The sequence below is a fragment of the Bufo gargarizans genome, chromosome 6 (genome assembly GCF_014858855.1).
Source record: "Bufo gargarizans isolate SCDJY-AF-19 chromosome 6, ASM1485885v1, whole genome shotgun sequence".
NCBI lineage: Eukaryota > Metazoa > Chordata > Amphibia > Anura > Bufonidae > Bufo > Bufo gargarizans.
Window position 1 is genome coordinate 164,055,189 of NC_058085.1, and position 14,047 is coordinate 164,069,235.

Below are 14,047 nucleotides of genomic sequence, written 5' to 3' on the forward strand. Positions count from 1 at the left end.
AGAGGTAGTCACCACTTGATCGCGAAACCCGGCATCTCCTTCTGTCTTCTTTGTTGAATAGGACCTGTGGTGAGCATTATTTACAGGAACATGACCTTTGATGACGTCACTCCGGTCATCACATGGTACGTCACATGATCTTTTACCATGGTGATTCACCATGGTAAAAGATCATGTGACGTACCATGTGATGACCGGAGTGACGTCATCAAAGGTCCTTTACCTGTATTTAATGCTCACCACAGGTCATATTCAACAAAGGAGACAGAAGGAGATGCCGGGCTTCGCGATCAAGTGGACTAAGGTGAGTTAAATTTATATATATTTTTTAACCCCTCCAGCGCTATTGTACTATGTATTCTGTATTCAGAATGCTATTATTTTCCCTTATAACCATGTTATAAGGGAAAATAATACAATCTGCACAACCCCGATCCTAAACCCGAACTTCTGTGAAGAAGTTCAGGTTTGGGTACCATACATGCGCGATTTTTTTCACACAAGTGCAAAACGCAATGCAATGTTTTGCACTCGTGCAAAAAAATCGTGAGTGTTCCCGCAACGCACCCGCCTCTTATCCGGGCCAAAAATATGACGCCCGTATGAAAGAGGCCTTAGAATTTGTATTATGGCAAGAAAAAAGCAGCTAAGTAAAGAAAAACGAGTGGCCAGTCCGAAAAATTGGGAAAACTTTGAAAGTGTCCCCAAGTGCAGTCACAAAAACCATCAAGCGCTACAAAGAAACTGGCTCACATGCGGACCGCCCCAGGAAAGGAAGACCAAGAGTCACCTCTGCTGCAGAGGATAAGTTTATCACCAGCCTCAGAAATCGCAGGTTAACAGCAGCTCAGATTAGAGACCAGGTCAATGCCACACAGAGTTCTACCAGTCACCGGACCTGAACCCAATCAAGATGGTTTGGGGTGAGCTGGACCACAGAGTGAAGGCAAAAGGGCCAACAAGTGCTAAGCATCTCTGGGAACTCCTTCAAGACTGTTGGAAGACCATTGCAGGTGACTACCTCTTGAAGCTCATCAAGAGAATGCCAAGAGTGTGCAAAGCAGTAATCAAAGCAAAAGGTGGCTACTTTGAAGAACCTAGAATATGACATATTTTCAGTTGTTTCACACAATTTTGTTATGTATATAATTCCATATGTGTTAATTCATAGTTTTGGTGCTTTCAGTGTGAATCTACAATTTTCATAGTCATGAAAATAAAGAAAACTCTTTGAATGAGAAGGTGTGTCCAAACTTTTGGTCTGTACTGTATATATATATATTTTTATTTTTTGTCCCCTTTTCTTAACGGTCCTTTTAGTTTTATCATTGGGGTGGAGCTAGAAATTACAGGCCTCTCTAATCTTTTTGAGTGGGAGAACTTGCACAATTGGTGGCTGACTAAATACTTTTTTGCCCCACTGTATACAGCAATGCAGATGGCAGACACTATCTTTATGCAGCTGCTAACTCTGTGTGGATATTCAGAAATGTTGAAACGGGAATGATCATGGTAGCTAATGGCGCATGCTGCGTTATTATCTCCGTCCTGAAAAGTCAAACTGAACTGAAGACATCCTGATGCATCCTGAACGGATTGCTCTCCATTCAGAATGCATGGGGATAAAACTGATCAGTTCTTTTCCGGTATAGATCCCCTGGAACGGAACTCTATGCCAGAAAAGAAAAACGCTAGTGTGAAAGTACCCTTAGATGCATCCATCAGTGGCAAGCAAACAGTGTTCAGTGATAAAAGCAGGTTATGCCAGCGGCATCAGAGCTCATAAAGCCTCATTCACACGTCATTGTTTTGGTCAGTGATTTCCATCAGTGATTGTGAGCCAAAACCAGGATTGGAGCCTCCACAGACATAAGGTATGAGGTATAAGGGAAAGATCTGCACCTGTTCTGTGTTTAGAGCTGCACCTGGTTTTGGCTCACCATCACGGATGAAAATCACTGACCGAACACTGTGTGAATAAGCCATAAGAGGCCTGGAAAGCTCCTCCTGCTACCATGCATAGTGTGGAGACACACAGGACCAACACCAGGTGGGACATTGTGGAACCAGTACTACTGCTTTTTGATGTGGTGTTCCAACAAGATAATGCCCACACCCCCATTGAGAATGTCTGGGACTGGATGGGAAATGGACCTCACATGCAGTACAGCCAACAACTACCCTGGCTGAACTACAGATCCATCTGTATGACAGTTGCCATGTCAGAGTGGCAGCCTGTATCACAGGAATGAGGCATGCCACCCAGTATTAATGTGACTCTGCCTCAACATGTACCCTGCTGCAGAACCCAAAATAAAGGGTTAGCATCTTAGTTGTGTGATAATTGACCAAGCACCACTAGCAGTTTATACTTTGTCAATCTCAGCCCAATCGCAATGTTTTCCATGTATTCCCATTTTCATTATGCAGGGGAGTCCTCCCCTGCATAACGGAATGAGACGGATCCGTTTTGCAGCCCATAGACTTCTATTATAGCAGAATGCCTCTAAAGGCATTCCGTTATGCATTCCGTCATAGAATTGCGTTATGGTCCCTGGTAACAGAATCCATAACACAATTCACTTTTTACCAACAAACGAATTGTGAACGAATTTCAAAATATAAATATATGAATATATCTCTAATATTTGGCTTGTGGGTGAAATTTCAGGAGGAACCTAAAATGCACTCTAACCTTTACAGGTGAACTTAATGTGACCTTCTCTAAACTTTTGAATGCACATGTTCAACTGTTCAATATTTCAGTGCTTTTTGCACAACTTGATGTTCTCCAACAAGGAGCTTAACAGTAAAATTCACAACAGGTGTTCGATCCATGCATCGCCCAATAAATGTCCTGGTTCAGTTACAATTGGTATGTAAACAGTCCTCCTCATCATGCTGTCCACATTTTGACCTCATGAGACCAATACGACACCTATCAATTGATCAACAGTACCTCACGTTTGTGAGGCTTCAAGCAGGATGTTTTCAGATGAAAGTGGCCACTGAGCTTAGAGTGTCAGAGTGCAACTCTGGGGATAATGGGTGCCTCTCACCTCCCTTAAATGTGCCTGGAGCTGTGTAGCATTCAAGCGTCAAGTCAGACCATTCAAAACCGTTAACATTAGTGTGGTCTGCGTGCTAGATGACCTGCGAGGGTACCTTACCACACCACCAGACACAGGCGTCATCATCTTGCATGGGCCAGGGAGCCTCACTGCTGTTCACTGATGAAAGTCAATTCACGCTGAGCAGAAATGATGGCCGCCAACATGTTGGAGACGTCACAGAGAGCGCTATGCATCAGCCATTGTTGTCACCAGATGAGCATTTGGTGGTGGTGATGTTACAGTGTGGGCAGGTGTGTCTAGTCAATACAGGACTGCCCTACACTTTGTGAACGGTACAGTGACAAGCCCATACTACTTGAATAACATAATTAATCCAGTCATTGTGCCTCTGCATGAACAACACAGGCCTAATTTAATCTTCATGGACGACAATGCATCAACTCATCGAGGTCACATCATTAGGGAACAGCTGCTGGAGACTAGGGTACCTCAAATGGAGTGGCCTGCACATTTTCCAGACCTGAATCCCATTGAAAACCTATGGGATCATCTCAGTCGCCACGTGTACATATATATATATATATATATACACACAGTGGATATAAAAAGTCTACACACCCCTGTTAAAATGTCAGGTTTCTGTGCTGTAAAAAAAATAAAAATGAGACAAAGATAAATAATTTCAGAACTTTTTCCACCTTTAATGTGACCTATAAACTGTACAACTCAATACAGTTATAACTGGGATGTAGCTGTGTTCAGAATTAAGCAATCACATTCAAAATCATGTTAAATAGGAGTCAGCATACACCTGCCATCATTTAAAGTGCCTCTGATTAACCCCAAATAAAGTTCAGCTGCTCTAGTTGGTCTTTCCTGAAATTTTCTTAGTCGCATCCCACAGCAAAAGCCATGGTCCACAGAGAGCTTTCAAAGCATTAGAGGGATCTCATTGTTAAAAGGTATCAGTCAGGAGAAGGGTACAAAAGAATTTCCAAGGCATTAGATATACCATGGAACACAGTGAAGACAGTCATCATCAAGTGGAGAAAATATGGAACAATAGTGACATTACCAAGAACTAGACGTCCCTCCAAAATTGATGAAAAGACGAGAAGAAAACTGATCTGGGAGGCTACCAAGAGGCCTACAGCAACATTAAAGGAGCTGCAGGAATATCTGGCAAGTACTGGCTGTGTGGTACATGTGACAACAATCTCCCGTATTCTTCATATGTCTGGGCTATGGGGTAGAGTGGCAAGACAAAAGCCTTTTCTTACAAAGAAAAACTATCCAAGCCAGGTTACATTTTGCAAAAACACATCTAAAGTCTCCCAAAAGCATGTGGGAAAAGGTGTTATGGTCTGATGAAACCAAGGTTGAACTTTTTGGCCATAATTCCAAAAGATATGTTTGCCGCAAAAACAACACTGCACATCACCAAAAGAACACCATACCCACAGTGAAGCATGGTGGTGGCAGCATCATGCTTTGGGGCTGTTTTTTTTCAGCTGGAACTTGAGCCTTAATTAAGCTAGAGGGAATTATGAACAGTTCCAAATACCAGTCAATATTGGCACAAAGCCTTCAGGCTTCTGCTAGAAAGCTGAACATAAAGAGGAACTTCATCTTTCGGCATGACCCAACAACCCAAAGCATACATCCAAATCAACAAAGGAATGGCTTCACCAGAAGAAGATTCAAGTTTTGGAATGGCCCAGCCAGAGCCCAGACCTGAATCCAATTGAAAATCTGTGGGGTGATCTGAAGAGGGCTGTGCACAGGAGATGCCCTCGCAATCTGACAGATATGGAGTGTTTTTGCAAAGTAGAGTGGGCAAATCTTGCCAATTCAAAATGTGCCATGCTAATAGACTCATACCCCAAAAGACTGAGTACGGTAATAAAATCAAAAGGTCCTTCAACAAAGTACTAGTTTAAGGGTGTACACATTTATGCAACCATATTATTTTATTTTTATATTTTTTTCTTCCCTCTACCTAAAAGATTTCAGTTTGTTTTTAAATTGAGTTGTACAGTTTATAGGTCACATTAAAGATGGAAAAATTCTGAAATGATTTATCTTTGTCTCATTTTTTTTACAGCTCAGAAACCTGACATTTTAACAGGGGTGTGTAGACTTTTTATATCCACTGTATACACATACACACACACACACACACACAGGGCCAACTTTAACATGGGGCAAAAAGGGCAGCTGCCCCGGGCCCAGTTGCTCCTGAGCCCCGCTGGCCACTGGTGACGCGAGGGGCGGCGGCAGGGCACAGGGAGATGAGCGCTTCCATTGTGGAAGCGCTCATCTCCATAGTTATCTGTATGTCCGTCCTCAGGACAGCGATACAGACGGAAGTGCTGCGGCGGGCCAGGGGGCCAGGGGAGGGAGAGGAGTCTCCCTTCCTCGTTCCTCTGATAGGCTGCAGGCACTAGGCCGTACAGCGTGGGACAGAGGCCAGAAGAGGCCAGCATCGCTGCCAGCCTGATGGAGGTAAGTATAAGTGTTATTTTTTTTTATATGGTACTACTACTGGCACAAGATTAGGGGGCATCTTTGGGGGCACCTGTTACTCGCACATGATTGGGGGCATCTATGGTGGCACCTGTTACTGGCACATGATTGGGGCATCTATGGGGGCACCTGTTACTGGCACATGATTGGGGGGCATCTATGGGGGCACTTGTTACTGGCACATGATTGGGGGCATCTATGAGGGGATTGTTTTACTGGCACATGATTGGGGGGCATCTATGGGGTACTTGTTATTGGCACATGATTGGGGGGCATCTATGGGGCACCTGTTACTGGCACATGATTGGGGGGCATCTATAGGGGCATTTGTTACTGGCACATGATTGGGGGCATCTATAGGGGCACTTGTTACTAGCACATGATTGGGGGGCATCTATGCGGGTACTTGTTACTGGCACATTATTGGGGGGCATCTATAGGGTACTTACATAGTTAATACGGTTGAAAAATGACAACCGTCTATCAAGTTCAACCAAGGGATAGGTGGAGACGCGAATCCCAGAAGGAAGTGAGACTCAGATTTCTACACGTTTTCATAAGCATTTATGTTTTTTACTTTTAAGAATTTGTCTAAACTCTTTTTGAAACTGTTCCTGCTGTGACCACATCCTGAGGAAGTCTATTCCACAGATTCACAGTTCTTGTACTTGTTATTGGCACATGATTGGGGGGCATTTATGGGGGCACTTGTTACTGGCACATGATTGGGGGTATCTATGGGGGCACTTGTTACTGGCACATGATTGGGGGTATCTATGGGGGCACTTGTTACTGGCACATGATTGGGGGCATCTATGGGGGCACTTATCGGGTGGCACTATAGGGGCCCTTTTTGCTGGCACGTTATTGGGGCACTATGGGGACATCTACTGAGTCCACAAAGAAGGGGTATTTTATATGGAGGAAGGGGGAGAGGAACACTATGGGGGCTTTTACTGAGGCCACAAAGAAGAGGTATTTTATATGGGGGGCTCTGTATAGGGGTATTTTATACTGGGGCACATTATGGTGGGTACTATGGGGAAAGGGAGAGAGGAGTACTATGGGCTCATCTATGGGGGCACTAAGAAGGGATATTTTATACTTGCAAATTATGGTGGACACTGCGGGCATTTACTGGGGCACTATATATGGGACATTTTGTACTGATACATTATGAGGTGCACTAGGAAGAAGGGAGGAGAGGAGCACTATGGGGACATTTACTGGGGGCACTATATAGTGGTATTTTATATTGGCACATTATGGGGGCACTATGGGGTCTTTAGCTCAACTGGGGGCATTAAAAGGGGGTATTTTTTGCACTGGCACATTATAAGGGAAATATTACTGCTGGGGGTATTATGATGGGCTTTATTACTACTGAGGGTCTATGGGGAACATGATTACTAGTATGGGCACTATGGGAGCATTATTACTTCTGGGGCACAGTGGGGACATGTTGGGGGCACTGTAGGAGCACTACTACTACTACCATGTGTGCTCTAGCAGAGAATTATTCCTATTGGTGGGACTTTTGGGAGCACTACTATTGTGGGGGCACCTTGGCACAGTATCAGCTTACCACAATTAATTTTGGGGGACGTTATGTTTACATTATTAGTGTCAGGGGCACTATTTGCTGGGCGTAGTTATTTTAGGGCGCTGTGTGCCAATAATTGTTTAAGGGCACTATCTGCATGATACTACTATTATCAGGGGGGTTATCTGTTTCTGCAGTATAGTATTGAGGAGCACAGCGGCACAGTATTGGTGGTGGTAGGATGATTTGTCCTAGAAGATGGGAGAATGATGGAAAAGTAGTAAACTAAGATTTTGTTTGTCAAACTGCAGAGACAAGAAATGGCAGAAAAATGGTGGTCTGGTCTGAAGGTCTGAAAGGAGAAGATGAGAAAAGAGAACATCTACATCAAAGAGACGTCTGGATGTAAGAGGTATGTGGCGCTATATTACCCTGTATGTAGAGTTGGATGGAGGGGTTAGTAGTACTGTACTATCTGCACATTGTAAAAAAAATAAAAAAAAGAGTAATCTGCAAAATACTATATATTTGTGTCAGAAGTTGTGCTTTTATAATTTTTAGAATAATGATACAGCCATTTTATTTGACACTTTTCTGCTGATTCATTCCCCCCCCCCCCCCCCCTCTATATTAAGGGATACTATAGTCACCAGAACCACAACAGCTAAACGTAGTAGTTCTGGTGTCCATAGCACGTCTCTGCAAGATTTTTAATGTAAACACTGCCTTTTCAGAAAAAAAAAGGCAGTAATCATTACTGCCAAGGAACACCTCTAGTGGCCACTCATCATTATTAAAGTTTACTACTCTACGAGGTGTGTGGATTATTTTTTGTGTGTGTGTGTTGTGGTGGAGGGCGTGATTGCATGCTAGGGTGTGGGAAGGCGGGATCCAGGAGGCCCAAATAAATTCTTGCCCAGGGTCCAATCAATATTAAATACAGCCCTGCACACACATATGGTGTATAGTGACAGACAAAAGACAATTTGAAGCATTAGATATTTTTTTTTCCCCTTCTTCATAACAAACATTAAAAAAAAACTCACAAAACTCACATTTAAAAATGAATTCAATTACACACTAAAATGCTTTCAGAAGTCATCTTGTTGTACTCTGGAATTTCGGTAGATTTGGTAGGGCAGCACAACTTAAAAAAAAAAATTCAATTGTCTAAAGTTCCACATAAGGTATGACCTCACAGGCCTTAAAGGCAGTTTTTTGTCCAGTGTTTGTCCCTTTAAAATATTCTTTGTTGCAACACCAGAAGAAGTTTCACTGCCGCAGGAAAGAATTCTCTGTACCAAGCCATTCTCAGCATGTTTTTTTTGTCTTTACTGCCATGATTGCATTTTGTGTCATATCCTAGTACCATTTGAAGCACCTTAATATGGTATATTTTGTTCAGATGACAACTTGTCATATATGAAAGATCCTCCATTTTTCTTTTTTTAGGAATATTTTTAGTTGCATAACCTTCAAGTCCACCATAAATTGTGAAGGACAGTGGGCATTTGTGCTTTTAGCTTACTTGACGAAACCATGCCAACTTAAACCAGCTCCTGTCCATTTTGTGCTTCAATGCTTAGTACATTCTTCTTAACTGCTAGACCAATGAGGCCACCTCTAGTCATAATTCCGTTATTTCCAAAGGGCTTTCCATTATGGTGTCTCTCAGCTTGTGCATTGGTGTGGATTTTGCAGATTCTGTGCGAGCGTTTCTGTCACTGAAAGCACAATTGTCTGTGTTTAGTGTCTCTAAAGATCGCCCAATGCCCTTTTGGTCATCTTCTGGTAAACTATTGATGTCAGAAGTCAAGAGAGTTCCAGTACTTCCATGCACCACATGAATCCCATCTGGTCCTTTATTTCCACTGGGTGTTTGTGCTTGAAACGCAAAGAACCATGTCTTGGGCTTTGGTCATCATCTTCATCCAAATCATTCTGGATCAACTGTAACACAAAATTATATGAAAAACAGTAGATATAAAGTTCAACTTGTGGGTACAGCTGAATAGGAAATTGACTAATGAAATCCACAAATAGCATGCACCTATAAAAGTAATTCTTATAGAATATTACAGACTTTTCAAACATCATTACTGGTTTATATCAGCAGGAGAAGGGGTGTCTGTGATTGACAGCCACACTGCCAAAGAGGAGCAATATGGATGATGGCACTGGCAGGAAAGGGACACTTATTTTCCCTCCACAGTGATCCATGGAATCATGGAAACCTTTAAAAGGCATCCACCCCCATAGTTGCAATACTCTATGCCTGGTCATCATAAAATCTGATGTTAAAGTCCCCCGATTAATATAAAAAGAATTCAAATTTACATTTACAACTCCTCTTGCAAACAAAGCTACAGCAGTGCAAAAATTAACAAAATAGCCGTGGCTAACAAAACAAAAAAATATACATTCCTGTGGTTCTTAAAGCCAGATTACTGATATCAGGCAGATCAGCTTGTCACAGTGCAATCCTTGTAAACTAAAGCTATCCAGTCAGTAAAACTATAAAACAGATTGCTTAATTGAACATTGGCCCAGATTTACTACTATGTCTGTGCCTAGAATATTTCTAAAAGGTGGTGGAAATTGGTACAATTTTGGTGCCACAAAGGTTTCTACACTTTTTATTACAGAGATGGGACATAGTCTACGGTCTGACATTTTGAACAGAAAAACATGAAGGTTTTTCAAAATAAATGTACATGAAAACTGACTTTGTTGCCCATAGCATCCAATCATATTCCATTTTTTAAATAAGCAATGAAAAATGAAATGGGGAATCTGGTTGCTATAGGATTTATCAAAACTAGTACAAAGGAAAACTGGCTTAGGTGCCCATAGCAACCAATCAGATTCCATCTTTCTGTTGTTTTTTTGGGGGAAAATGAAAGGTGGACTTTATTTGTTGCTATGCTAAGCCAGTTTTTCTTTAAACCACTTTTGATATATCTCCCCCATAATGTATGTCTTTTTAAAATTATTTTGAAAAAATTAAAAAAATATGCCTTTTCTTAAACAGAAAAAGTAATCTGATTGTTTTTAACTAGCTACCCAGAAACAGATGATACATTTTAACCCTATCAGTATGTTTGATCAATAACAAAGCCATAGTTTTAGCATCAGTTTTGGGGACATTTATTGAAATGTGACAACCAGTATGGCTGGATTTCCTGTTGTCAAAATGGGCACCACCTCAAGAAAGAAAACAAAAATGTAGGTCTTCTGGGAGATTCGCCATAAAACCAGTTTACCTATTGGGAGCAATCAAATCAAAGATATTCTTCTCTAAAAAAAGCACATAGCAAATTTTAGGCAAAGGGTGCTCCTACAAAATACTAACTAGATGGTTCAAACTCCACAACTTTTTCTAAGTAAACTTATTGGGTCAGGCATCTGGTTGTATTGCATTGCCCACAATGATCCAATGCTAAATTTATGTTGGGACTGTTTGACTTTACAAAACTTCTTTGGGTTCCCACCACAACTTTAACCTAATTACCCACATAATTACTGTTGCCAAACTATTAATCCCTGTTGAGGTGCAACAGACCCACCTTCCATACAGATGTGGATGACTATAATGGATTCCATATACATACTAGAGTAACTCAGTAGTTGGGATGCACAGTTTGACCAAATAATGGCAACCTTGGACTGAGTTAAGGCCAAATAGACCCTCCTTACAGCCAGTCCCCTCATAATAGCCATACCATCCTCTACTCCCCCCCCCCCCCCCAAGAAGAAAAGTAGTAGAGACAATACCCAAAAATGCAGTGCAAAAACAGGTGTCTTTATTCCAGACATTTTGGCTGACAGTCTTTCTCATGCATACACATACCCACTGTCCACCAGAACCACTGTTCCTGTTCTGACTAATGTTTGACTTTTCCCTTTAAAAGACCATAAAACATTCTGTACCATTCTTGTCTCATTTGTCAGTCTAGTCAAGTATTTGTATAGTCTACATTATGTCATGAAGAAGTGGTTTATATTCAATCACCGCTAATATAGCCAAGTTACATACTTGAAGAGGAAACTACAGAAGGTGGAACTAAACACAACTTCCCATTTTTATTTATAACTATTGTTATGCTCTTAATTAAGGGAAGTAGTAAAAAAGAAAGCAGAATCCGTTACAGAGCAATCAGACAGCAAACTACAAACATTTGTAAAGTGACTATACGCCATTTAACAGTATGGGCCTCATAGCCCCTATAACTGGCGGTGAATCAACCGGAATTCGACAGCCTCTACATAGCTTAGACGGATCAACTGCTGGTCTAAGTGTAAGACGGCTTCCTTGCTGGCTTGCATTTAGACAATTTTCTACGCTTAAACCAGGCATAGAAAATGGTAACTGAGACTGGCCTCCCAGTCCCCGCCATGCCCACTTTTTAAGACCTGTCCTGAGCGGGGAAAAGTCGCAGATTTCAGCGCAAAGGACCTTTGCGCCGTAATCTGCGCCAGAAATAGGCCTACTATGCCTATATCTGGTCAGTAAATGACCTCTTATGTCCTTTAGCTCCAACATTGATTGCTGATTACAGGGTTTATCCAGTGGGACTACATTTTTGGAAAGGGCTCAGAGTGGGTTAAAAAAAATAATAATACTATGTACTAAGTGGACTGATTCCCTGCTGCTCCCAACACTTACCAAGTCTCCACTGGACTCAACTTCCTTGTCCTATCTCAACACAGGAATTTCCTGCTCAATCACTTTGCCATGCTGGACAACCCCTACAATTTCATATTATAAATCAAAGCAGTTGGGGCTCTTTTTTTGTGGACAGAGCACCAAAGCCATTGTACATACAAGTGAATAACAACATTCTGACTGCCTGCAATAACTACTAGGGGGATTGAAGGTGGCTGTATACTTTTCAGCTGTGTTTAAAGGTTATTGGCATTAAAATTATTTAGAGCATATTCCCAGGATATGGGTCCTACCTCTGGGACTCGCATCCCAATCTTTAGAATGGATATGCCATAATGATGAAAATACTCAGACAGGGGATCAGCAAAAAACGCATTAAGTCAAGAATACAACCGTCTGCATCCATTAAGAACAGATCTGGTTGTATTTTCTCCAAAAGGACCAAGACAGACCCTGCACTAAAACCATTGTAAGTCAGCGGGCGCTGGAATCTTTTTTTTTTTTCTTCTGAGAAAAACGGATCCGGCACCATTGACATTGTGTTTCATGCCAGATCTGTCTTTCTCCATATCCCATGACGCACACAAAAACACTGCTTGCAACACTTTTGTGTGCATCATGAGAATGCAAGAAACGGAATGGCTTGCATTCTGATTCACTCCGTTCAAGTTTGTTCAGTTTTGTCCCTATTGAAAATGAATGGGGAGAAAAGTCAAGCATTTTGCTGCGGTTTTGAGATCATGTGATGGATCTCAAAACTGTACAACAAAATGCAGATGTAAAAGTAGCCTAACTCTATACCAACTACTGGTTGGGTTAGTTTTAGATTGAATTTTATGCCACAATTGTAATTTTGACACTAAAAACTGCATATTAGACCACATTCTTCCCTTTGATTCCATGCCCCTTTTCTAGTAAGCCACGTCCTTTGCTCAGCTAGCCACAAACTGCACCAAAAATGAACCAGATTGCACCAGTTTTGCACCAGTTTTGCACCAGATTTTGGCTCACTTTAAGACATTTTCAATATGCACTAACATTAGTAAATTTGGGCCAGTGGGTGTAAACACTTAACTATACCTACTCATGGAGACTGAGTTGCTCCATAGAATGGAAAACTATACATCATTCCCAACAGCACATATATAAGAATCTATGAGTGACACAATCCCTGTGGTATTGAAGAAAATAGGATAGCACTGAGGTTTGCACGTGTCCAGGGAAGGCGTCCCACTAATATATAGTGAAGACGGACCAGCACTCACTGTGATTGCTGGTACTTCTTAACTATACAATCCCTGTGGTGTCATGAAAATGACAGGAATAAAAGGAGCTGGATACAATGTACCTTTTAGAGAATGCATGCAACACTGTGTGAATTACTTTTTACATTATTAGTACTCCGCATTACTTATATAGTCATGCAAAATTTCTAATAATTAATACACAAACTTTATTAGAAGACTAAAGAAAAGAAGAAAAAAAATAGTACAGCATGTATTAGTATATAACCATGGCAAGATCAAAGTCTAAAAACAGGAAACACACCATGCATACCCAGCTCCCATAGAATCAAAGAACCAGGCCATACAGCCTGCACACCACTGCAAGACAATCTACCTCTGTGACCGAGGATTGGTCCCCACTGCTGGTGGTGGCTTTATGAACCATTCTCTGTGCTAATAACTTTTTCAGTCTCATATAATCATCCAGAACTACTTTCAGCAGAGACCCCTGTGTGAGGATGTTGGTTATTATTTTCATATATTATGCATTCACATACTGTCATCATGGAGACTTTTCCAAGACATGTACTTATTGACAGAAATGGCATAAAAGTAGACGGTCTTGCAAAAGGAAGTTGGAGTGATTCTCACCAAATGTATTAATAGGTATCTTACTCAAAATGTGGCACATTTTAAACTTTGTGACAGTGAGGAAAGTGAATCTACATTTGGTTTGAGCAAGTGTAGATGTGTGCCAAAGTGCATGCCCTTTCTTCTTCTTCTAAATAAAAGAGACTAAGGGGCACCACAATAGGCGCCTGAAACACCTAAGATAGGCATATTTCAGCGTAATAAATGACCCCCTAAGCCTACAATTTTAGTCACATGCCAAATTTGGCAAGTGACGAAAAAAATCACTATTTTTACCAGTGTTGCACGTTATCACTTGTGACATTTTAGAGGCAGTTTACACCAGAACCTGGCACAAACTGCATCATGAATATAAACTATT

At 41.4% G+C, this 14,047-nt stretch overlaps 1 protein-coding gene across 1 annotated transcript in view; it reads right to left on the reverse strand.

Moving 5' to 3' along the window:
- Nucleotides 1-8,174: 8,174 nt before the first annotated feature.
- Nucleotides 8,175-14,047, reverse strand: part of CDH23 (cadherin related 23) — a 1,302,172-nt gene continuing 1,296,299 nt past the window's right edge. The window contains 3 exon segments of the mRNA XM_044299558.1: nt 8,175-9,009; nt 9,012-9,093; nt 13,430-13,543. Of these exon segments, the coding sequence (XP_044155493.1) occupies nt 8,771-9,009; nt 9,012-9,093; nt 13,430-13,543 (435 nt within the window). The 3' untranslated portion in view covers nt 8,175-8,770.